This window comes from Tenebrio molitor, chromosome 2 (assembly GCF_963966145.1).
Source record: "Tenebrio molitor chromosome 2, icTenMoli1.1, whole genome shotgun sequence".
Classification (NCBI taxonomy): Eukaryota; Metazoa; Arthropoda; class Insecta; order Coleoptera; family Tenebrionidae; genus Tenebrio; species Tenebrio molitor.
The window spans coordinates 29,055,083-29,083,075 of NC_091047.1; the positions used below are offsets into that span (position 1 = coordinate 29,055,083).

At 33.5% G+C, this 27,993-nt stretch overlaps 1 protein-coding gene across 1 annotated transcript; it reads right to left on the reverse strand.

Moving 5' to 3' along the window:
- LOC138124555 (uncharacterized) lies at nucleotides 1-15,444 on the reverse strand. Its single transcript, XM_069039636.1, has 7 exons — nucleotides 15,304-15,444; nucleotides 2,617-2,714; nucleotides 2,466-2,558; nucleotides 1,822-2,067; nucleotides 1,733-1,777; nucleotides 999-1,681; nucleotides 1-942 (listed from the first exon to the last, which is right to left on the reverse strand). Exons 2-7 carry the CDS (start codon nucleotides 2,711-2,713, stop codon nucleotides 160-162), a joined length of 1,947 nt encoding a protein of 648 aa, XP_068895737.1. The 5' UTR covers nucleotide 2,714; nucleotides 15,304-15,444; the 3' UTR covers nucleotides 1-159.
- Nucleotides 15,445-27,993: the final 12,549 nt, after the last annotated feature.

Consider the following 27,993-nt stretch of genomic DNA (forward strand, 5'->3'; position numbering starts at 1 on the left):
TTAAAAAAATTACTTACTTTATTAGTTATTTACATAAATATTCAAGTAACTACATACAATTATAAAAACTTAAATAAAATACTGAAATCAAAAATAACTTAAAAGAAAAGGCGGAACTACATTGGCAGGATTGGTAATGAAATTATCGCGATCTGTCGATCACACCTTGTATCTGAGACGTTGATTCTTCAACCAGAAACAGGCACTAATAACACTACTGGCAGTGAGCAGAGAGATCATGACTGCTGAAGACAAAACGAAGCTCTGAATAGACATACAAACTCCATCAAATTCATTCAAATTGATGACTGCGTTCCCGCTGTCGCTTAAATCCTCCGGCAAGATTACCCTCAAGTGTTTTCCCATAGTGACACCTTCCCCTAAAGTATTGTTATACGAGTACAAGTCGCGTCTCTTGCGTCTGCCAGGCTCGACCTGCTGGTTAGGCTCTGGGCACACCTGACAGTCGGTTTTGCAAAGTTCTATGTTGCATTGAATCATCAAATCCATCACGTCGGGGAATTTGAAAGCATTGAAGAAGGCGTAGGCTATGATGGAGGCACCAGAGTCGCCGGTGTTCCTCGTCTTCTGGAAGGCACCGAAGAGTTTAGGTTTGAGGATGCAGCCGCTATCGTCGGTCAAGGGATAGATGCGGTCTCCGGTGGAGTCGGTAGCTCTGCAGTCTTTAACTTGGATATCGAAGCCTGGGTCTCCGCTGACGGAAATCACGAGAGTCATTTGTTCTCCAATTTTCACCAAGCCGTTAGCTGGGGGTGCGAATGGACCTCGTCCCAGTTGGATGTCTAGCTTGGCCATGGCGGTGTCTCCGCTGAAGGTGACAATCTCTTGGCTTAACATACCCACGCTGAGGGCAACGCTAAGCGAGTCCTTCAGGTTGCCTTCCCACAAGCAACGAACCGACCTGATGGTGTCCCACACTTCCTGTAAAAAATGACAGTAATAAGAATTTAAGACACACTTCATGGGTTGGTACTAACCTGTATTCCTTGTTCATTCTGTATCACCAGAACATTCTCCAGGTACGACTGTCCCTGAGTATCGAAAGCATTGATGAACTCGGTACCACAAGAGTTGAGGCTCACTGTGAACTTATACCTTGTCTGTTCCGAGTTCTCGTTGACGTACCGACACTCTGGAGTATCGTAGTACCCCTTGGAGTAAATAACTCCATTGAATTCTCTATTGAACTCTATGCTGATGGTCATCATGTCCTTAGCACACTCTACATCAATTGCGTGGATATGTGGGGGATGGTTCAAGTCTTCACCGCCCGGTTGCGACGTCACTCCTGGAGTTTCACCAGGTTGCGGTCGTGAAGTTGGTACTACATTATTGTCATCAGGAGAAGGTGTAGTGGTACCGCTAGGTCCTTCAGTAGCTTGAGTAGTAATGGCGGGGGATGTAAAATGGGTATTTGGGGCAGAAGTTATGGGGACATTAGTTGGACCTGGAGTTTGTGGTTGTTGAGTTGTTGTAACTGGAGGTCCGTACGTAGCGGCAGGTTGAGTGGTGTAGCTGGAGCCTGGAGTCGAGAAAGTAGGTCTTTGAGTGGGATAACCTGTGGAGAATGGGGGCTGTGTGGGGTAGCCAGTGGAGAATGGAGGTTGCGTGGGGAAACCTGGTCTTTGCGTAGAAGGGAATGGACGCTGCGTCGGATAACCTAGAAATCTCGTGTAAAATCAGACTTGTTGACATTTGTTATGATCTGTACCTGTGGAGCCCGGAGTGCTTCCCGGAAATCCTGTCGTGGGATAACCTATGACAACAGTTAGCTTTGTCTTGGAAGACTTTGGACCTTACCTGTGAATGGAGGTTGGGGAGAGCTCGGATATCCGGGTCTCGGAGGCGTGATATCATTCGTTGGGGACGGGTACCCCTCTCCGGTCACAGCTCCAGTCGTGGGGTTCGTGTAGATGGGGAAAGGGGGTTGTGGCGTGATTCCTGACGGGGGATACCCTTGATTGAACGGGGGACTCACCGGTTCGAAAGGCCTGGGTTTCTGAGTGTTACTTGGAGGGAGGTACTCACGAAGAGTTCCTTGACGAACTGAGGATAAAACATTTACATAATCAGCCTGTTTACATACAACAATTCTTCAGTTGAAGAATTCTGTTGTTGTGCAGTTAAACAATGGGATTAATATTCAATGAATGAAGGAAAGTAGTCGTGTTGGTAATTACTAATTACGGTAATAAATACAGCTATTATACAAAAGGATGTGGTTAATGCGACAGTTTGCTGAGATTAATGTTTCCAGTTTTTCTGCTCCATAACACAATATAATCACAATGGTATTCATTAATCCGTTAATGGTCATAATTAACTTTGCTAATTACACAGGTCTGACTGATTATGGATAAGGTTATTCTATGGACGTGGGATTTAACCGCATGAGTAAACAAAATGGCATTCCTTAAATTAATTGTCATAATTTTTAAACTTACTTCTTCTGCTGTTCTGAGTGTACACTCCTTGGAGCCATTGCAGGATGTTCTGAACCATTTGGTCTGCATTGGTTTGTCTGGCCACTCTGGATCCTAGATTTTTGTTACACTGTAGTAGAGAAAAATGGAAATTTGACAGTGATGGTCGTACCTCTTTGTGAAGCATCAGTTTCAGATAAAGCTTCTTCGGCAGTGATGTTGTTGATAATTGTCGCCCACAAGGCGACAACTACAATGATGAACTTCATTCTGTAAGAAAAAGAAAATAATCAGAAATGCAGGAATGCAGAACCAAAAACGGGCTTTACGGAAGTACTAAAGTTATGTCGGCTAAATTATGTATATTTGAAAGTAGACTGAAGTAAAGAATGTGTAATATTTATAAGAATCTTAATATTCAATTTACTTTACATCTTAAATTACTAGGGTTTTTATGTTTTTTGTCTTTTTTTATTTTGGAATTTTAAAATAAAATTAAAATATAGTGACAAGAGGAAGTAACATCTTGGAAGATAAATTTGTCAAAGTTTCAACTATCAAGAACGTCAAACACGATCTTGTAAGAATTTTTCATAAAACGCAATAATACCTGATCAAAGCATGTAATTCTCAAAAATATGAGGTAGGATACGAATATGAAAATTGATTAAATGTCTCTGCTGACAAAGATCAGATTTGCCAATTATATAAAGTAGAAGAACAAGAAGGTAATTCTAATAACTCGACTTTAAATAAAGATCTGATGTTAACTACATTTTACGCAAAATTAAAATTATTTAAACAAAATTAAAAATAATTTAGTAGGATTTATGTATGGAATGAATGTCAAGTTTATATAGGATTACTAGGTGACCCGGCGAACTTCGTACCGCCTCAGAATCGATAAATGTTGTGTTAACTTATTAGGTGAACTAAATTAAGTTTTTTTATTAAGTTAAAATGAATAATTAAAATGAATTGAAATTTAATGACTTAATGCATACACAAACAAATTTAATACAGTTGGTTGCAAAAAAAACGGGAAACGAAAATTTTTATAATGTAAATTTGGTTTTGTCTATTTGTCAATTAATTGTCTACTCGACAATACCTATCAAATAATTTCTAAAAATGTCTGAATTTTGACTCTAATTCTAACCTATCTCTCGTAAGAAGGTTTCACACTATGAAAAAAATTGTAAAAATGTGTCAATTTTATTCTGACAGTTCCCGTTTTTTTTTGCAACCAACTATACCTTAATTTAATGCTAAGCACTACGCCCTCCGACGGAGATTATTCATTCGTATTCACGTCACGTGATGTGCAATTTCTGCACGGATGTTGGCCTTCAGGTCTTGTAGGGTCCTTAGATAGTTGATATAAACGCGAGATTTAAAAAAAAAAAACACCCATAAACAAAATCGCAAGGGGCCAAATCTGGCGAGCGAGTTCTCTACTACAAATTGCCTCTTATTGAAGTGAAACTCCAGTTCTTCGTCTTGTCGCACTCCCGGTTTGTCTGAACGTAGTGACCCATGTAACAATTGATTTCTGGTTCGGGACACGACCCAACATTGAAGCGATTTCGGAAGGGTTGCGATCACAGAATCTCAGTTTGAAAAGTAGACCTCGACGGCAAACGCAGGGTCTCCATCTCCACTCTTTCAACCATGGAGGTAGTATTAACAGGAGGGAGCATTCCCTATGGCCCTATACCGTCAATGCTTTAGAATGATTGTAGTCCAAGTAGGCGTAAAAACTGAATGTAAAATTTATGGTTGCCGCTCCATATAAAAAACATCAAAATGATGTGAATGAGTGGGTACACACCGTTCACACACAGGAGTTAAATTGGGTGCAAAACAACTCAATATTTTTGGATTCAATCGTTAATTAAAAAAAAAAGTCTCATCATCGCACTTTTCACCTAAAAAATGACAGTGACAGCCACAAAAATTGACAGTTCACATACCATAGGCATGGCCTGCTTCGACTACAGTCATTTATAACAACCCTGTACAAATACAGGATGATTATAAATGATTGTCCCATTGCAGTAGGCGTTGGTGACGTAGTTGAATGTGCCGCAAGCCTTATAACATGAGTGAGACTAGTATCGGCGATAGGTGGCGCTCCTAGCGGTAGTGGAAATATGTCTACTGTTGCGAGGCTGGGCACATCCAAAATTTGTGTGGGTTTTCAACGCCAACTGCTATGGGACAATAATTTATAATAAATTAAATAGAAAACATGCAAATGATTTGAGAAGTAACAGGTGAATGAAGAGAGTAATTTTTATAAATGCCGGCTACAGGACAAAAAGCAAATAAGTGGCGAGTAAAAAATAAGCAACATTGCTAAGCAGAACAAAAATTAAAATAACTCTGTTTTCCCAATTTCTGATTTTAAAATTGTGGTAATTCTTATTTTCATTTGTTAAATTTAATATTAACTTAATCTTGAAATATCTTAATTTATAATTTTGATTTTTTAATAATAATAGTTATTGTAGTAGTATAGTAGTTATTGATGATACATTTGTTTTATTGGGCATCTAAGACACCCAAGAAAAGTTTAAACACGACACTAAATACTGAGTGTTTATAGTATATTTATCCCTAATAGAAATAGGTATTGATTAAAATCATAAATCACACCAACAAAGAATTGAAGTAATGATCAGGTAAGAAACCGGTCATTGTTGCCCTTTGGGTCGACCAAATATTTCAGTAATATTTGCTATAAATTATAAGGGTGGAGTGCTTCAAGATCTGTTTCATTGTTGGTGTGATTTATGATTTTATTCAATATTTTTATTAGGGATAAATAGGGATATATACTATAATTTATTCTTGAGTGTCTTATGGTTAGCTACCCAGCAATCAAGACGACCGCGGCACAACCCGGAAAACAATAACCCTATTGACAACGGCCGTGAAAACACAACCTATAGATAGGCGTTATGCCGTAACAGATAGGCCATGAGGATTGTTTATATTATTTAGTTAATGGATAAAAAAAAATCACGTTTGCCGAGTTTAGCGGCTGGAAACAAAAGAAAGATGTAATAGCAATAATTAGTTAACTAGTAATAACTGAATAAGATGTTATGTTGACATATTTTTTAAATGTTAAGAAAAGGTTTATGTAGACAAAATATTCGATGATGAAGGCAGCTTTGAAAGTACATGAAAACATGAAAATAAAAAATATGATAAACAAACTGCTTATCTGAAGAGCGAATCCAGAACGTACAAATCCAAAAAGGCAAAGCTTCTCGAAAGAGAACATACAGAGCATTTTTTGAATGGGACACCTGATGAAGAATACTCGATGGTCAAAGTACATAATAGTTTTCTTTGTGATGCTGATGATGCATTTTTTTTTAACTTTTTGTGCATTGCAGTAATAATAGGCATTGCTGGTGCTTACCTATGCAAAGAGTTGACGAATCTGAACATTGAGGATGTACAAGATATAGGACCGTATTATGTAATATGTATGTATGTATGTACCAGATAAGAAGACACACGTTTCATGTAATTTCGAAAAAGGATTTTCTGCTAATACTGTTGAGATTTGTAACAAGTAAGTACATGCTTTTTTTACACCTTAATTTTCCACGGGAGATCTTTTAGCGATATATTCGTATAAATGAAAAATGCGCGATGCAGGCTGTTGGAATTAACACAATGTGGAGAATATCTTCGAAATTTATTTCTTTATAAAAGCCAACAGATGCGGAGTCCTACATTGGTCACAGTATGAGACGACAACTGAACAATGCGGGTAGTGATATTACGACCACCAACGTCACTATGGTGAAAGGACACAAAGTTTCAAATAAAATTGATATTGCGAAGAAGGAAGCTTCTATAATAATAATTGATTGTAGTCAAAGCAGGCCATGCCCATGTTATGACATTTTTGCCGCTTTCAAGTGAACTGTCAATTTTTGTCGCTGTCACTGTCATTTTTTAGGTGAAAAGTGCGGTGATGAGAATTTTATTTATTATTTTTAAATTAACTATTGAATACAAAAATATTGAGTTGTTTTGCAACCAATTCTAAAAATATTGAGTTACCTTACACCCAATTTAACTCCTGTGTGTGTACTCACTTATTCACATCATTTTGATGTGTTTTATATGGAGCGGCAATCATAAATTTTACATTCAGTTTTTACGCCTACTTGGACTACAGTCATTTATAATAACCCTGTAGAATAAAGAAGAAATCAACCTTTGTTGATGATGATTCATCTTTAAATGGATTTTGCAAGGCAGAATTTGATCAAGTGATTAAGTGGACATGTAACAAATTAATGTTACTAAATAATCAATTTTAAAAACAATGCTATACTGCAAAAAAATCATTAATATACCAGGTGTCTCACCTAAGACTTTTAGATCTTATATCCATATGATTTATGGACTGATTTTTGTGAAATTTGGAAGATGGGTATTCTAGTGAATGAAGAATAAATTACTGGTAATAAAATGCCTGATTAAAAAGAAAAACGTAATTTTAAAACATTTTCATTCATTTGAATCTACACGTACATAACTAATAAATTGTGTGTATATGTTACGGACAAAGACGATAATTCGGCCAATAACGTTATTGGCCGGCCAATGACGATAATGGTCAGTCAAGTTGGACATTAACCATAATGACCGGCCAATAATGTCCTTGTAATTTGGACAGTGTTGATAATCCATAACATAACATAATACGAGCGCGCTGCACAAAAAAATTTACCGCAACAAAAATGAATAATTTTGAGTACTCTCACTATTAAAATTGAAAAATTGGTACTTTTCACTTTGTTCTGATAGTTTTTTTAAGTTTTTTTAAGTACTTACTTAATAAGTGTGAATAATATTTTTTCACATAGTACCTACTTCAACACATTTGATAAATAAATAAACTAAAACAAAACAATATATTGTATACACAAAATAATAATAATAATAATCATGTATCCTATATCAACATTCTCTAGCCGTTTCTGGCCATTATCATTAATGACCGGGCAATGATGTTAACGTTAGAATAAAAATGCCATTTTTAATAACATTGCCCACCCGTCACGGGCCATAACGTCAATGTCCGGTCATTATCAATAATCGCCGGGAAAAATGGCCATTCACGTCATTGTCCGGCCATTATCGTCAATGTCCATTTATCGTCTTTGCCCGTAACATATACAAAAAATGTAATCAAATTAACAGTTTCTACTTCAAGAAAACATCCATTATTTTGTTAAAAATGTGCTAAAGTTTTTGAGATATTCTAGTCAAGTCACTTTGAAACAATTCTGCGAAAAATTAAATAAATTGACACCGTTTTTCCTCTTTTTTTTGTAGTATGACTACCTTTAGGGGACGAATTTTTGCGGAAGTCATTGTTTATTGTTGTTCTACAGTTTAGTATAAATCTTAAATGATTTAATTGATAAATTGAAGGGAGTACTTGTGTAACGCGAGATTTTTATTATACATAATATTAAATTATCTATCTGTTAAATTTCACAAAAATCAGTCTATAAATTAGTGTTGTGAAGTCCGGTAATTGACTTAGTCAATGACCCATTTGACCGGTCAATAATTGTCAATGACTTGACGTATTTGACCAGTCATTTTTAAAATTTAAATTTCCCGCTCATATAGGTTGTCTGATTTCATTTACGTCGCTGCTGACAATGAAGAAATCGATTATGACAATAAATAAGTAAATTATGACAATGAAACATCTAAAACTTTAATAAAGTGGAAAACGATTAAGCTTTTTATCTATTAGGAAAAAGTGGTTTTTGTTTTTCAATCATTTTTGTGTCTTCTTAACGTGACATACAATATATTTTTATTTTCATAAAATACTTACCTACTTTTTTAAATTCTAAACGAATGTTTAAGTATTTTAAAAGAAACTAAAAAACTGAAAATACACACACACAGTTGTGTTGAAAGTTTTAAAGCGTTTTAAATTAACAAAAAGTTCAAATTCAAGCAAATATGTTAAAGAAAAAACAAAGTATAACTTCAAACAATTCAAACTTAACCTCACTTACACAATTTTAGAACAATAATTTATCGATCAATAAATCTTATAAAAAATGGAATTAAGAACCATTATTTGTTATTAAAATAATTCTTGACATTGAAAGAATCATTTTGTGATGTTTAACTAGTTCCTACTTTTTGACCAATAATGACTGGTAATTGACCGATCAAGGACCGGTCAACTTTGACCAAAAATAAATGACCGGTCATTTATCCATCACTACTATAAATAATAGAGATATAAGACCTAAAATCTTAAGTGGGACACCTGTATATTGGTAAAAATTCGGTATAAACAAAAGTGCAAAAAAATTAGGGCAAAATAGAACAAAGGAAAGTTATCGAAAAAAATGACATTAAAGAGAATACTTAATTGAAATGTCAATGATGAATTTTACAAAACCTTTGTCTCTTATTATTGTCATGAAATAAAATTTGCATAATAAATTACTATTCTATTGTTCTGTCATTTATAAGTATTTATTGGACGACGAAAATATTCCATTCTGAAAATTAATATCTTCTAATAATTTATTAGAACATGGCGGAAAGACAGTGTATGACTGTATGTATCTGTCGAGTCAGCAATATAGGTAGGTACTTAAGCAACTCTATTGTGAGCAGGTGTACAAATCCCAGAAATATTGTGTGATAATGCAGGTAGTCCATTCATTTGCAAATTCTCAGTTCAAATCATACACACATTATGGATAATTAATGTCGCTATACCTTTGGGAATACAATATTCCACTCCTTCACATTCCATATGAGGTGGCAACATTTATTTAACTAATTAAGCTGTTTGATAACAACTTCTCATCTCCGATAGACCATTACACAATAAAAATCTATTGTGTCCTATTACTCCACTTCTCGCCACAGAAGCGAAGAAGTTGCGCCAGCGAGGTCGCATCTTCGCCGTGTCAAATTGCGATTCGATAATGGCGACATTCACCGCGAGAGAAATTCCGTCCGTGTCCGCACATCACAAATCCATTGCCAATATCGAACAATAATTTCCGTTTCTCGCACTTCCGGCCGGTCTCCGCTTCACCGGCAGCAAAATCGGTACCAAGTTCGACCGGAACAGAGTCGGCCAGAGATGAACCGATCACCGAAGAAAGCGAAAGAGAAATTCAATTGGCACTTGTCTCGTGACGGGTCATTTTTACTAAGCGGTGGCGTTCGAAAAGGAAAATTTAATAATTTCGTTGCGCAAGGAGCGTTGCAGTTGTAGCAAATCTAGATTGAGATCGCCTACAAATAAGTCGGTAATTATAACATGGGTGGGTGTTGCAATGGGAACATTCCTCGGTTTTAGCAGCATCTTTGTTGCCACACATCCTCTCGAAAAATTCACATATACCACTCGGAGTTTTTTGGGATTCACACATTTCTCAACGATTGCTCCATGGACAGACAACTACGAAATTTTAATTGAGCTCGGGTATTATTATCGTTGTGCAAAATATTAACAGACCCTTCTCTGTTCATTTTTGCATTGTTGTATTTCAAAATCAAATGTATGCATAGATTGCATCCAACATTTCTGCATAGTAATATGTCAATAGTATCTGTAGATTTAAATAAATCTTTACATATAAACAAAATTGGAATGTCTATTATTTTAATATTTAAACAAATTTTCGAGCTTTTAAGTTACTTATGCGATGCAGAAGGCAAATTTTTGTTCTTCTTTGTTTCATCGCGATATAACCTCAGACAGCTGCCTAGTAACAATATATTTCGAGTATGTCGCGGTGAAGTGTACTCGCCTTGCTTATTTGTAAGGCGTAAGGTCCTGGCAATCCTAAACTCCAGAAGTTTTTTTTTTTTTTTAATTCTTATTTTAATATTTTATGATATGATTATTTGTCGGATTTCTTCTAATTTATTAATCCTTAATTAGTTTAATTTCTTAGTTTGTCAGGTTAGAAATGTCGATTTTCTTGAACGTACTGAAATTTGTGCAGCTGCTTATTTTTCTAATACAACTTTTCAGTAGTTCACAGGAGATGGCCCAAGAAGAGAATTTATTTCACCAAATATTGGAGAAATTTTCAAATAAAGATTGAACTTGGTGTTGGTATTCTTATATAAATGAGTACAGCCATAGGCAAAAGCTAGTAATGAAATAAATGCTACTGTTTCATACAATGTCTAGGTCAAGCTGAAAAATGTTTTAAAAACCTTCTTTTTAAGGTAAGTCACAAAGAGATTTTTTTTTTAATTTTGCTGACTAGTTTCATCGAAAGCAAAAACTGAAAGGTAAATTTACTTTGAAATGTATAGCCGCCCCCTGCCATCCCAATTCAAAATTTAAAGGAGTGTTACATTACAACGGAAAGCTTTTCATATACCTACACACAGACTGATTCACATAACTTTCCGACCGACTTTTTGAATCAGGTTATGAATGAAAAACGTATTGCTGGCTGCATTTAAATTTCGTTAGGGCCGGAAAGTTATGTGAATCAGTCTGTATTTACATTTGAAAAGTAAAAAATTGAATCATTTTATCAATCGGGTTGGCCCGATTAAACAATAGAAACTTTTGAAAATTTAAATGATTTTTAACTTGATTTTTCTAATCGGTATAAATACCTATTACTTTTTCTTAATTTCAAAGTCAAGCATCTCAAACTTTTATTTATAGATATATCACTTTTTTATACAGGTACACCAAAATAGATGTCCTCTTGCATAATCTGTCATTAAAAATAACAGGTGTCATATCAAATTTTGAAATGGGGGTGTCTGGGGATGGAATAATGACGTGAAATCTATATAAATTACGTTACCTCAGGATCAACGGCATAATATTTCAAATTTGTAACACATCAGATATAAATCCATCTGAATTTTTCGCATACAGTATATACTATCTACAGTTGGTTGCAAAAAAAAAAAAAAAAAACGGAAACTGTCAGAATAAAACTGACACATTTTTACAATTTTTTCATGGTGTGAAACCTTCTTACAAGAGATAGGTTAGAATTAACGTCAAAATTCAAGAAGATTTTTAAAAATTATTCGATGGGTATTGTCAAGTAGACAATTAATTGACAAATGGACAAAATCAAATTTACATTTTCCGTTTTTTTTTGCAACCAACTGTACAGAAATTTTAAATTAATTATCAAAAAAGCAAATACATACTGTCTGAATATGTCACTTTTTAGAAAAAAAGTCTTTAAATAATAGCGCCCCAGTTACAAAATCATAAATCATCAAGTTTATCAATGGAATTGGTTCTGAAGTATGTAAAATATTTGAATAATAATTTTGAAGATTTTTGGTGTGCATGCAATATACTGTGCGACTAAACACAAAAGAAATTAAAGCAGGCCATAGTTAACATTCTACCGTAGATAATTTTGTTTTTTAATTTCTCATTTCAAAGCTAACGGTTTTATTCATTTAGAAAATTTGTTACACAGTCTAGGACTGTGTAACAAATTTTAACTTTTAACCCTTTGTTAACTTTGATTAATACACTCCATAATATTCGGCCAATAACCCTGGTGATTTTTTCAAATTCTGACCAATCAGATGATTTGTTAAGTGAATTAATTTTTTTATCGGATACGTTTTTCAATTTTACGAAAACTTTTTGCTTTGACAATTTTACCTGTTGAATTTGGGCATTTTTATTTCGGTTAGGCCCGAGAGCTTTAGCTCGAGGTTTAACCTCTGAATAAAAATGCCCAAATATCAACGAGTAAAATTGTCTAAAACAAAAATGTTTAAGTGAAAATTGGGAAATTTATCAGTTTTTTATAGTTTTAAACTATAAGTACCAGGTGACTATAAGTTATTGAAGCAAATATTTGGGTTGGCACCTCTGAAAAATTGGTAAGCCTCATCATGATGTCACTGTCATTCCTTGATTCGTTTTTTAGGTTAGGTTTTGAAGTTTGTGTTAAATGTGATAATGACAACTTTAATTTTTTTGACTTTTGGTTTGAAACATTTGAATTTGAAATTAGAGTACCTATGTCAACATAAAAATTTGAATATGTTGCCAACCTAATAAAAAAATCACAAACATTTATAGTCACCTGGTACAAATCATCATGCACTTGCTGGCCCTATTTTTATTCTTTTTGATTATTAAAATAATAATAATGGTGCCACTTTACTATTATTATTCTGGTCAATTAAGGTAGATCCTAATTTTATTATCGTTTGAAATGTGCTAACGTCTACAACCGACTATGTTTCTATCTTGCACTTATTTACTTGGCTACGCTCGGTAATTACTCTGCAATGTAATTAACCGACGACCCATAAAAGGTGCAAATACCACTCGTGCAACTCAATTATTTCGGTGTCAGACAAGATAAGCCTGCAGTCGAAAGAGATCGCGATAAGCCCCCATTATGTAAATTGTCTGCAAGAAGGGCGATTCAACACCGCTCATGCATCGTTCTTACTTTCCCTTTATTGTCTATCACTTAATTGTTCTATTCTCGCAATTCCCACTCATCGCTTTCTTGCATCAGCGCGCTCTTCTACTTAACCCCGAAATTTCCATATTAATCTCGTGTTGTGACAATTCATTGATAACTCGTTGGCTAATTACCGATTCGGCCGTTTCGGATATTTGCGCGAAAATGGCGCAACTGCTGGACTGTTGCGTCAACAATGTCAAGAGGTTATGTGCTCTTTTCCGTGCCCACGCATTAATGGACCTCGAGATGGGTGAGTTGGTGCTATTTAACCGTATAATGGGGGAAAAGAGTGAATCGGAGCCGAGTGAAACTGATTGTGACACTAGTGTAAGGTTTTTGTCAGAAACGGAAGCTGAGAGCGTTTCTCAATGAAGTGTTGCCTCACGGACACTCGAGGTCTCGAGTGTGTGAGGCACTAGAGTGCTACCATTGAACTCCGGTGCACATAGAAATTGCACAGATGACATTTCTAACCAGGAACTACTTTCTTCGAAAAATCGAAAAGTTTTGCTGGGATAGTTTTTTAATATGCCAAACAATCAAGTTTAAGGTTATTAATTGACTAATAAATAGCTATCTATTTTGAAAATTTATTAGGATTGTCGATGCATTTGTCAACGTCAGACTACTTATCCATAAATTTAAGATTAGTATTATACGTTTTTTTAACAATTAAGATAAACCAGGAAATGATGCCACGAATATCAAATTTCCGTTTTTGTTCCTAATATACAGCGTGATGTCGGTGTGTTCGTTCAAATTTTCGATATATTCTTTCTATCGGGTGTTCATTTAAATTTATCCTCAAAGTAGGCATTGAAGAGTTTTTTAAATAAATCTTTAGAATACCTTGAAATTTATTGTTATTACGAGTACTAATTTTGTTATTACACTTACATTTTGGAATCAATGTAAACCATACCGAGTGAATCAAAGAACTAGCTACGTTTGATTCTTTTATTTAAACAATTTTGAAGATTATGACATGGTAACAATTATCACTTAACTAAACTAAATTTAAATCACTTTCTATCATTTTTTTTAAATTAATGTACCTACTATATTTAGAAAAAATTAATAACCCAAAGGTTGAACTGTCACTTTTGACAATCGTGTTTCCGATGACTCAACTTGAGGTAACGCCGAACAAAACTAGGACATAAACTTAACTATTCATAACCTGCTCTATTAGAATATTAAAAAAAATATGATTTAGTCACGTATTAACTTAACAAAAATATATTTCAATCACTTTCTACATTTTTTATTGATGTATTTTTTCGGAATATGTAAATGGCTAACCTAAAACTTGAATTATCACTTTTGACATTAACAGCGCCACAATTTTAGTTTCAACATTTTTGCGATGACTCAACTTGCGGTGACGCCGAACAAAGCTAAGACATGACTTTGACTATTCATAACCCGCTCTTTAGTACAACGAGGGGCTCTGAACTGAATACAAGAACCGCTAAAGATCACGAAGCCACAGTACGACATCATTGTTGCGGTTTCGCGTGATCGCCACTGATTGAACCCAAATTCTATGTCATTTACGAAAGACGGAAGCATTTAAGTCCAAATTACCTCTATTGTTTGCACATCTACTCAGCAAAGCGCTTAAGTTAAGCCGTGTTTCACTACACGTCCCAGCTAATTTAACTAATACCTGAATGAAAATGATAGTAACAATAGTAAAGTGTTACGAAAGTCAAGTAATATACTGTAATTTTATGATAATGCCAGGGTTATTCACTTTTGTTTAAATTAATTACGAAAACTCGCGAGATCTTCGAATCTAGGCGACATTGACAAGATTAATGTTTCACACTTGGTTTTCCACACGTTTCGTTCAGCTCAGCGCGTCCTCTTCAGAGCTTTTAGAGGCGAGTTTATGACACTATCTATCCATTATTATAATTATGCTAATGCGTTTTGCATATCATTATTTAACGCATAATTATATCCATTTTTCTCTCGAAAGAAAACCTCTTTTTTGTTACATAATGGAGTCATTGTCGCTGAGCATTTTAAGACGGTGTGAAGTGTACACACTTTCCTTCTCATTTAATATCGCGTTTTATGACAATTTGTTTCGACAACTCTCCACTCAAAGACGTCACTCTTGTGCAACTCGACCCAATCGCGAGTTACAAAATTTTCGAAAACATTCAAATCAGCCGGATCCACTTAGGCAAAAATCTACTCACCCGTGGTTATTTAATTGTTATTACTTAAATGCAAATCGTAAACGCAAATACATTAGTTTTTTGGCGAAAATTAAAGGAAATCGTCACTTAGTACCGGGCCACTAGCACTAGTCCACTTGTCACTCTTACCTGGAGCAACGCTATCCTAAAGCACAAAAAGACTAAAAACTAACTAAATGCATCTTCTCATCATTTCCCTTTTATATACGCACACTTATTGATGCTCATAGACTCCCCCAATTCGATAGTTCCCACTTTCGGCGCGCATCCCACTCAAAATACTCATCTGGTCGGCTATGATGGAGAGAGTACCATGAGTCCGGCTAGAAAAAATAGTACCGGTGCTCTTGTTATGCTGTTGACATGCGGCGATTAAAAATTTGGCGAGGACGGGAGGGCAGGTCGCAGCTCGGTGCGGACGCTGGATGCACGTCGCATCACAAAAAATGCCATAAATGTCAAAGTAAAGAATGCGATTCTTGTAAAGGAACGGATCTAATGATGGCAAGGCAATCAGGCAATTAATTGCGCGGTCAATTCTTGTCGCAAGAGAGACATCTTGGGATGGCAGAGTACTCGCATCCAGTGCATTAGAAAACGGTTTTTTGTCGGTGGGACTGGGTTTCACAATGGAAGTACTTACTAATGATAAGTGGAGACGTCGTGTTCTGTTGTTCTGGTAGTTGACTCAGATTTATGTGTTAAAGTGTAAAATAAAATGCAACGAAAAAGCCATTTGATCAGATGACCAACTTGATTTTTCTCGGTCAGTACAATTAGTTGAAACGCTAGTGATAATAATAATAATTAATGTGGTAATAAAAAAAGAAAAAATTGATAAATCTAATAATAAGCAGTAAATGAGGAAGAAACAACTAAGTGAGGCAATAAAAAATTATTAGTAAGATTGGAATTATGTATATGTTAATAAAAATTGATGAAATTTTTTAAATACCTACAGTGAAAACAATGCCTACAGCAAGGTTAACTGAAGATAAACTGAAAGTGTTAGTTTATTTGCTGATGATATTTTAGCACAGAAAATGAAAATCAATTAAGAAACTAAAAATTCGGAATGATTTTCAGAAAAAAAATTATGGTTACAACTGAGTTAATTTTTTACTTACTTTTTATATATTTTTTTATAGAGGACACTTTAACGAACGCAATTGCAGCTAACGGTGCTCCATTGTTGACAAGATGTGAGAGTCGATTACAAAAAATGTGTCATAATTGGAGTAGTTTAGAATAACGCTTACCGGATATTACAGTTCTTTGTTCCGCTATATAGAAATCTGTTTCCGAAATTTTTTAATGTAACTACTTATTTAAAATAAAAAAATATGCATTTTTGAATTTGGGGAAGCAAAAAATTTTAAATTGTATGCACGTAGAGAAGGTAGTACTCCCAGTAATGGTTTGTAATTATTTAATATACAGGGAGTTCTTGAAATATATACACTAAGCAAAACTTCAGGCTACTAGCGTTTATTTTTAACAGAACAAGTTGTTTAGATTTTTTATTTGATTTTCCAAATTTGGATTAAAAATCAAAAGGTGTTATCTTCCATGTGACATACTTTGGAATTATTATTCCAGTTTAGAGATGTATCCCTGGTGTTCGTAACATTTCAGATTCAATAAAACACGCTGTATATTTTATTTTAGAAATTTGGTAAACATTTTTTGAATGATTTGATTTTTGGATTGTAATACATATGTATATAAATTTGTGTTCTTTCTGACTTCAATTGAGGACAAAAGATAAAAAGAATATAATTATATGTATACAGTGTGTCGCACTTAAGATGAATACAGCCTGATATTTTCTTTATTTGTGGGAGTAGAGATTTCAGTTTTCGTAGATCTTTATAGGGTCAATTCTCGATATTTTGCTTCGTCAATTGAAATTGTCTGAAAAAATAATTCACAAGCCAATTTTGAGTCTTTGTAATTTATTTTTGATAAGTCCTTTCGTTGTCACTGCACTTCAAAACTGAAAATCAAAACTATAACTTATTTAAAAAAATTAAAATGAAAATTTTGCATTATATGTACAGTGTGTCCCCCGATAGGTGAAACGACTCTTGTAAAAGATAAATAATAATTTTAGTTTTGAAAAATCAAGTAGTATACCTTGGAAATTTTTGAAAAAAAAATTTCCTGTAAAGTGCCTTTTATGTGACAAATACGAGAAAAAGTTATTAAGAAAAGTTGTTTAGAATCATCATCTAGGCCCCTAGACAAAATCAAAATCATCAGCCAACTATGATTTTTATTTTTTTTTTCCATTTAATCTAAAGTTTTAATTTACTTTTATTTGATCAAGTTTAGGATGTCTTTTCTCGATTATCGCTTGAGATGGAACTTTTTTTTGTTTAAAATTCAGATTATCACATTTACCCAAATACTCCCTTTTTTTCTGGGGAGGCAGTTCTGGTACACTCTGTATATTTTGCGTTTATCAAAATGTATTTGTTCTCTAACTTGAGATAAATATATGAACATGTTCTACAAAATTTGATGTCTGAAGTAATCCATTGAAATTTTTAATAACTATACCCTATTGTGTTATTTTTAAACTTTAATTGAAACTGATAATTTACGGATAGTAATTGCAATGACATGCTTATTTAATAAAACATTTTTTTCATTTTTTTTAATGAAAACCGTGAACAGTTTTCACATGCTGTAAATTGTTGTAAGTGTCTGTATCTGATAATTTTTCAAGTGCATGGATCAAGGCTAGAACGTAAGTGTACATATTTCAAAATTCTTGAACTTCGATTGATGACGTAAATCCCAAATCCAGACGATCTATGTTAATAGCAGATTTCATCTGACCGCACTTCTACAATCCACTTGTTACTTCGTCATTGCTTAATTTACTTTTTTTACCATTTTATTTTGTTATCAAAATATCGTAAAATATCCTTTGGACCTTACAACCTTTGCTGTTTTTTAAAGATTTTTGTTAAAAAAATATTTCTTCCATTAACTAAATGATATCTGATCAGACACCAAGACCTGTACCCATCCCAGTAATTTTGTTTTATGTTTATTCAACATTTGCTGGAAATGATTTTATCACCAGTGCGGTTGACTTAACTTTCATCAAGATTGTATGCGTAACAAGTCTACTCACGGTGAATTTTAATTTGTTGTGTATATTCCTCAAGACTACACATCCTAAATAACAGTACGGTTATATTTTCACTAACGAACTTAAATAGTGAATGGTTAATATAAAAACTAATAATGTTTCTTATTTGAAAGTAAACAGGTGTCACATGCATTTGACAGAGAAAATCCTCGATCTTGTCATGATATGACTTCTCAAAACAATGTCTTAGCTTAACGCAGTACGTGAAATGTCAATAATGACAGTCGCATTAAATAGGCGCAGATAAAGCTGTAGCATATTAATTTTGCGAATATTCTACAGATGATAAAAATGTCGCTTTAATCAAACACGTGTGTAGTAACGCAAGAGAACGTGCAGTTTATATTGGTTACACTATTAAATAAATAAGTGATTATTTTGTAATACCATTAGGTGCACTATAGGATGCATTATATCAACCGCAACCTTGTGATTTTTGTTTCTCTGGTTCTGCAATTAACATTTATTAAAGCTAAGCCATTAAAGCAATTCCTTTCGTCGAAAAATTTATCTTATTGAACATCTCAAATAAGCGGCGTTCAAATTAATTTGCAATTGTTGTAAATTAAAGGATACGAATTTTTAAATTAAAGAAAGATTAAGGATTGAGTGTTCACCTTGTAAAGAACTGACAAGGTTGACAGTGCGTTGATTAGGTTTAGATTTGCACATATTAATCAGTTTGTTCGCTGAGAATCTAATATAAGGCTAAAGATATAAATACGAATATAAGAGAAAAAATAACAATAAAAAATAATGTTATCGCACCTACAAATTTAAAAAATAGACATTTTTGAATTGTGGTAAGTACATATTAAATTTGAAATTAAATTGGAATTTTAAATATGTACTTCCAAAATTAAAACTCAGCCAATTGTTATGTTATTTATCACTTATCAGTTATCACGATCGTGAGTATTTAATTATATAGTTTTAAGTAGCTGAATCTAGCGGTCTACCATAGTCTAAAATTCTAGACTAAATCCAATATCAGTGCGAGAAGTGCTAATTTAAAAATATGTAATAGTCGTAACTGGCTTCTGTAATTTTCTAATTCAAATAATATTGCAAATCATCATTTAAATCATATTATAAAGAAGATTAATTTGACGTAATTTTTATTAAAATGTCATAATCTAAAAAAATTACAAAATATCTTAAAAATGTCCGGGTAAACTGTATCACTGTAGATTAGTGTACAGTCACGCCCACGGAATTTCGTCAGTCGTTGCGATTCAACTGACATTAGTTGTAAAACAGGTTTTATATATTTCTAACCCCACATTGGAATTTTTGACATGGATGAAAATTTGTCAATCAAAAACGTTAATGGTGGCATTTTGATTTTTATTGTGCATGAAAGAATTTTTCTCAATCACAATAAATCTTAGCCTACACAAGTTTTTTCGAATTGACAGTAAAATAACTGACGAAATTCCGTGCCCGTAACTGTGACCTCCAATAGAGGAACTCGACGGTTGTCAAATTCAGCAATGTTTAAACTAGTGCTGCCAACTGAACCATGATAGTCATGGCTACTCGGTTTATTTTTTTTTTTAGATAACACCGTAGTAACAATCTCAGTCTAAAAAAAAATATAATTTTTAAATGTTTTGAAAATTAGGTACAAAATAGTAAATTTAAAAAACAACCACGAACTCATCCTTCTGATCTCATTTCATGTAAGCTATTGAATTATTAATCATTATACTTGTAGATATTCTCTCATTTTCAAGTAACCTAAATAAGATATGCAATTCGAAGGTTGTTCGCAGAGTTCATCCCCACGAAAATAAATAAAACGCTAAAGATTTTTCAAAATTTAATGTAGGAACATGTTTTAAAAACAGCACCAGCAGATTTAAACTGAGAGTAGAATGGAAGTTATTCCATCACGGTGACTTACAAAATATCAAACGGTGATAAGTTTAGTCAAAAATAAATCAATTGACTATAGTATTGCCGTTATAACTTTTTATCTGCTCCGCCCACTAAAATTGACCAATCAGAATCAAAGCCAGATTCAAAACAACTTTTCATCACATTTGCCACGTAAAAAAGTTAAGAATTTTTCTGTCAAGTCCACAATTATTGTTCTAGGTTCTAAAAAATAAAATGTCATTAAGACAATTCGAATGTCAGAAATTTTTACTGTGTAAATCAGATCGTCTTAACAACCTATTTGATTGGTAACTAAGAAAATGAAATGGGCGGGGCAGATAAAATGTTACGTTGTCCTTAGTATAGTTGATATTTTATAGATCGCTGTGCGGGAATATCACTCTATTTTATTCCCGCACTTTTTTCACGAGGCTGAAGATTACGTATGTACGTCGAAACGTTAAATGTTAATAAACTTTCGTCGTTCTATTATTTTCGTGGAATAGACTTTCCGGCTGACCTTCGAAATGAATCAAGGTTAGTTCCAGTTCGAGACTGATAGGTTATTTATATTCTGCACTAGATCAGATATTATAGCGATAAATGTCTCCAAGCAATAGAAACAGTTTTTTAACAGTCTCACGTAATATTAATGACAGCACTGTTCGGAAAGTTTCGCTACATATATCACGCGAACAACAAAATTTTCCATGAGAAAAGGTTACGAAAAACAAAATGAGAATTGTAACGCTTTTATTTAATCACATCTGTCAAATTTTTTGCATACATCTGCACATTTTGAAACAGGCAAAATTGGTATTCACAAACGAACTAAAAACCTTCATTATTGAAGTATATTTTCGAAATTGGCTGTTTGAGAATGGTGAGTGGGTTTATAACATTAGCACGTGTTTGAATGACTTTCAACAACGATTTCCTAATGCGCTTTTTGTGGAGACTAATTTTTATAGAATTTTGCGTAACACAGTACAATTATTCCGAGTTTTGACACATTATTTCAATTTAGGTCAATTGTATGAACTAAGTTACAACTCTCATTTTGCTTTTCGTGGCCTCACCTTTTGGAAAATTTGGTTGATCGCGCGACAGAATTTTTATTTTTTGGTTAATGTCAACTAAAATTTTCTTAGAACAGTTTATTGGAGGTGGAACGGTAAATTTTAATGTTTCTTAAAATATTTTTTTAAGTTGATCCTGGCTGCATATAATCCTTGAAAGAGCTGATCTACATATTACTCAATTGAAATTCATCGACCTTCTTAGAAAACTTTACAATTCGGAAAGTCCAACTAGGTAATCGGTGACAAGAGTAATAAATGTATGTACAATCGCGGCCACGGAATTTCGTACATCAAATTACTGCCACTTCACAAAAAAACGATGTAGTTCATGCTTTATTGTCATTATGACTGATGTTTTGAATTGAATTTTGAAGCTTGTTTTCTAATGTATCAAAATTGTCAGAATGCCTCCAATTTCTAACTTCAATCAAGTTAAAATAATAACTCTTTTCCAAAATGGTAACTCTTATGGGCGTATTTCGGAAATACTTGGTATTCCAAAAAGTTACATCATACAAAAATGGAGACAAATACAAATTGACAAGCATGTCAAATGTTAAAAGTGAGTTTACTATTACTAAAGACCATTTCACAACTTTTCCGAGTGAAATGACATTGATGTATGAAATTTCTTGGCCGCCACTGTACATACATGGAAAAAGCGCCAGAGTAGAACATGTGATGAAAAATGGAATTAGTGAATTTGATGTTAGTAAATTTTAGATTGAGAGAACTAACAAATTAATGTTCACTAAGTCACTTTTTTAGCACTCTAAAATTTTGTCAAATGGCCAGAATTGCTAATTAATTACATATAATCAAGTTGCTTCAATGTAAAAACAAAATCGGTTACATCGCCAGTTCGAAAATTAACAAAATAAAAAATTAATTATTAGAAAAACATAACGTTAACTTCATTTCATTTTGCAGAAACCAAATTTGTGAGTGAGAAAGAGATTGAATGAAAATTCAAAATTTAGAAAGGGTTTGGGAAAACCAAACAAAAATAGAACAGTTCATGTGTTAGAAAATCAACCAAATTGCATGAAATTCCTGCATGTTGCAAAAGTTACATTTTTATCGTTTGCATTGATAGCAAATTTGAATCTTCGATTCTAATATTTCAAATTAATTTTGAATTTAACAGAAATGGCTTGAAGTTTGGTCAAATAGGGGATAAAATAGTGGGGTGTCTCAGGAAAATCTGCAACAAACGAACAACCCCTGACAATACTTGATACTTGAACTTGGAAGTACTTTGTGGTGCCATCAGTACCCAAGCAGTACTTTGTGACCAAACGCGTTCTCACCAGACGGACTTTTCAAAAAATCATTTTGAATCATTTTTATTACTTGTTCTTTTAGAGCTCTCGTTGTTGCAAAGGCTCCACCTGTGTCCCATTTGGCCTGAATTCCATGTCACTGGGTGTATTTATCCATAGCGGTCACATCATTAGACATGTGAAGAGAATCCCTTATAAGTCCCACAATATATTTTCCTATTTTTTTTTAACTTATTCCAGACGTGACCAAGTGGTTCCTTTGATATATTTTGCAGGGAAGTAAATTTAACAGGGGAAGCAATTAAAATCTCTATAGGATCACTTTTCATTCCTCCAATTTAGTGTAAAACTTTATACCTGTCGTATTTTACAAACTCTTTTGAGTATCATGAACTACATACATAATTTAGATGAAAAATAAATAATCAATCAGTGTTCTGCTGAAAAGTTAAAGAGACTACAGGGTGTTTGGTGTTTAAGGTAACAAACTTTTCTGAGATGCACAGCTAGGTTAAATGAACAACTTTTCTTAGTGAAATTTTTTTCATTTGCTTTTTTTATTATGCTGAACTAAACTGACTAAACTCTGTTTCCACTGTTTGAGAGCCACTGTTCGTATCTGTAATTATTAATACCAAGCTAATAAAGATTTGTAAAGGAAAATGCCTTACCTACCGCCTTTATAATTTAGGAATCCGGTGGATCTCACACAGTAGTTCTTCAAAGTTTTATTTTGTCTATTTCTTTACACGGGAGAAGTTTGTTACCTTATACCCCAAACACCCTGTATTTTAGAAAACATCAGAAATAAACCTATTCGAATATTTCGATCAGACACCCAGTATATTTTTATTTGTAACAATATTTGTAGATAATTAGAAATAAATCTATTTTTAAATTAACTGTCTCTTATTTAGGTTAATGCTCTCATTATTTATTTTGATAATTATTACGATTTACGTTAAACACTCTGTATACTCACTTCCCGTTCGATTTTTTGATTTAGTGCAGTCATCTAAACGACCAATTTCGTTCTGACAAAAGAATTGCCGTCATCTTCGACTTTCTATTAACGATTTGCATTTCAATAAAACCAGTTAATCCACCACAAAGTGATTAAACTTCTAATCTTCCATTCAAAACACGTTCCTGTTGCACCCACACCGTTTACGAAAGAAAATATCAGAAAAATCCAACCACTTGCAAAAATTTTATTGTGTCTTTTATGGCTCTTCATTATTCAATTAACATTTAGTATGAAATCGTTAATTAACCGAAGAAGTCTTTACACTTTCGGACGATTACAGTTAAGACCCACGCAAATGTCAAGAATATGCCCATTCAGAGCGATGCTTCAAGGCTTCGAGCCTTTGTTCTTTATTAACTAACCCAAAATTTTGAAAACGATCGAGACTCGACGAGGCCGATATTGTGACATCAGTTTATGTATCCTCGGACAATGCGAAATATATCATTTTAAATGAACTTGTGAGAACTGGTCCAGTTATATAATAATTTTGCATTCTTGAGCGCTTCTCCGAAAGTATTTTCTCAGTCCTTCACATTTGCCAGAATATGTAACACAACCGCATTTTTTATTGTTATTTTGTTGTACTTTCATCGCTTTTATTTTTTCCTGTGGTTGCGCTTAATTGGTAAAATGTTCTGCTCCCGTCGATTCTTCACGGTTATTGAATGTGGCCATGACGTTTCGAAGTGAAATTCTGCACTGGATTGATGGATAACCCCCAATCTGGAACACCCATAATTAAAAATTGGTAAATAGTTCTAGAAGGGGTTCTGGTTTATTTTGGCGTGCCGGATTCTAATTATTAGAGTTATATTTTGCAACGTTTGTCAAGGCTGCTGAAGAAGTCGAGTTCATATTCATGACTCTAATTTGTATTTGTAGGACAATGATAATCCGCCTATTAGCAGGTAATGAGTCTAAATGGGAGGAAAATTGAAATGTTACAAAATTCATTTATAAACACGAGGAGAGCTGAACTTGAAATTTATTATAAATTTAAGAATGGACAATTTTAATAGAAATGGGGAAAAGTACATTAAATTTAAATTATAAATTTCTGGCTTAAGTCGTTTTTAGTTCATTTTTCGATAAGAATAGTTCGATTAATCCGGCGCATCCACCAAAAATTTCTTTCAAATATTTTGACTTCAGCAATTACTAATGAGCATTACTCTGAGTACAACAATAAATAAATATGTTAAAAATGTTATATTGATTACTGGGTGATAAATGTATTATATTGGAAAGCGAAGAGCACTTCGCAATATTCTCTTTACGGTTGTCATTATGGTTTTATAAGTAATAACACCGTGAAATTTTACCAACTTCCTGAAAGGTCTTACAACTGAAGTAAAGTGAATATGAATTCGATGGAGAAGTGTTTCGAGCTGATTAATCGACTTATTTCTGGTAAAAACATGTTTTTCGAATTTACTTTTTGGAAATTTTAAATTTAGAATTCAGAACATTTACAAAATGTTTAATTTTTACTGTTTGTGATTTGTTCTTGGAGTTTGTTTTTGTAAATAACTAATCGTAACTTAATTATCGAATAAATAGTAGATTGTGTTATTAGGATTAAAAGTGGTACTTTTTTTGACGGGCAATTTGTTTGCATAACAAAGCGAAGCGTAGCGTTTGTTTAATCTACTTTTTGAAATTTTTGTTACTGTAATGTGTGTAGTTTCCACATAGTCGTATTTATCTAACACTTGACTCTTTTTTAAATAATAATAGGAACATACCGGGACATTTTTTTAACTCTGAACATAGTCCATACTTATTCCTTATGTTCAATTTTAAAAAACACAGATCAATGCATTCTGAGTTGCTATGCAACCAGCTTATACCGAACACCAGAGATTTTGAAATAATGTTAACAATTGTTCCGATTGATGGAATTGGTCTATCATGTGTTGCATTGGAAATGTCATGCACATTTCTAATGCTCTGATTGGCATAGAATAACTGTTTATGTGTATTTCTTCTTCAAACAACTTGACCATTTTGTTAAACTGTCAAGTACTTATTTTCGTTACCTTGGTTACGTGATTATATACATGCATTGACCTGTGTTTTTTAAAACTGAACATAGGGAATAAGTATGGGCTATGTTCAATGTTAAAAAAATGTCCCGGTATATTAGTCGTCATTTTTTAAAATTATACCATTATTTTTTTTTTTTTTTTCTAATAATTGAATCTCACTATTGTTTTCCTAATATTGCTTAATTTCTCTATGTTACTGTTTTATCTGAATATTTATCACACACTTATAATTTTCTTATTTTACTTTCTGTTCAGTTATTTGTTATTTGATCTATATGTATTATCTAATTTCGGCATATTTTCTCTAAGCCAGAATAGAACTTAACGGACGATACTGAAAAATATTTATTTCTTAGCTTTACAACATTTAACTGTAATATTAACAACAATCAGAAGAATGAAGAAGAAAACATAATAAATAATAGGAGTAATAAATTGTTTTCTTTGATATCTTTATTTCTTCATTTATTTTAGTTTTCTCTTTTTTAAATCTCAATTGTTGCAAAATTGTTTACTTTTCCTTTTTTGTTATTCTTTACATAAAACCCATTCTTCAAAGTCTTATTTGACTACACCAATGCTTGACCATGAATCAACTACAAATATTTAGAGAACCGCAATATTTGCACCAAATTTCACTCTTAACTGACAGTAGTTTATTATTTTATCACACTACAAAGTAGGTACAACTGCATCAATGCAAGCCTTCAGTGAAGATGCCTCTTACTCTTTTATAAGTTCCTTCACACGAATTTCTTACGAGTTTTTGATCTTCGTTTCGAGCATCCGGAATATAGTGTGAGTGTTTGTACACGCGTTAACCATTATGGTACTTGTAACCACTCATTTCTATTCATCATCCAGATGTTACTTATTATGATTACTCACTGTACACTTTTTTAACGCTTGTAATAGACGTTAGGTGAAAGTAGAACGGCATTATGGACAAAAAGAGATGCAATTTTTACTTATCTGATATTAGATAAGTCTTGAACACATGTTATCAAGCATTCGAACAATGCAATGCGGCTGTTGCAAGCCGCGAGCGAACCAACAGAAAAAAGGCAAATACACGGTGTCTCAAAATGAAATGTCAAGTTTCAAAAAAACTCCATCTTTGCCGATATAATAATGCTGTTATGAAAATCGATTGTGCAAAAATACAATTTGCCATCGAATAATTGCATATTTTACGGTGCTTAATCCGCTTTGGTGTGTAATTTAGTAATGATACGTCGAAAATGAAGTTGCACGTGCAAGAACCCACGCCAAATCGGTTTTGCACACAATTAACTACTCGAGATTTCGGCGGCGGCTGTTGAAGTCAATTAGTTAATATTTCAGCGAAAATAACACACATTCATTCTAAACTGTTGCTTCACTGTTGGCAAAGACGATATGGGGCAAATTACGCTCTTGTGCAACGCAGATAACAATAGTTCAAATTCGAAGTGAGCGCCTGAGAAGTGGATGACTTTTAATTCGATCGAGCGACGTAGTTTGGTGATTAGTTTTAATTGTCAAACCCTAACCTCAAAAACAGTCAAAAATTTCTTTCGTTAATTAGCGAATTGAAGAAGGCGGCACGACCTATCAGAGACTTCTTTGTTTGTCTTCGGTTTATTGCTTGAAATTTCAAAATCATCGGCAAATACTCATTACAAAATCGTTAATTCGTTTGCACACACCATTTATATCGAGTCTAGTTTAGCATTTGCAAATAATGGAATTGTCGTTGCCGTTAACAATGGCAAACAGACGATTCAGCGCAAATGTCAAGAAGATAATCGATTGCTCGATCGACGAAGAAGAAAACACTTTTAGGGGCATAATGCTCTACAGTCTACAACAACAGGATTTGTTTTGGGATATGAGGCAGCATTGTGTCGAGTACAGTTCCCAGCGGGTTTAATGACGCGACGTTATTGTTGGCCTAGAGCACACTCAGTGATGTAATTGACTCAATTACCAGAACAAATGGAGTTTCCAAAAGAAATTTGCACATGGAGGATCAACAGTCCATCCTGTCTATTTGCTCTACCCATTAGCACTTTATGCACATGTCAAATTAGAACCTCTGATTTATAATATGTGTGTCCTGCAATTTTTATATTACAGTATTTACCTAAGTATTTCGTTATTTAATAGAAATATAGAATTTTGTTTTGAATAAATGTCAAATGTCAAATTGACTGGGTGTGGACTGATCACAGACAGAAGCACAGCCTACTACACTTTTCTAAATACCACATACATACTTCACCGTGATGAGTATTACACGTTAGATGTATGCACAATTTGTTTAATTGTTCAATTAAATTATATTTGTGTA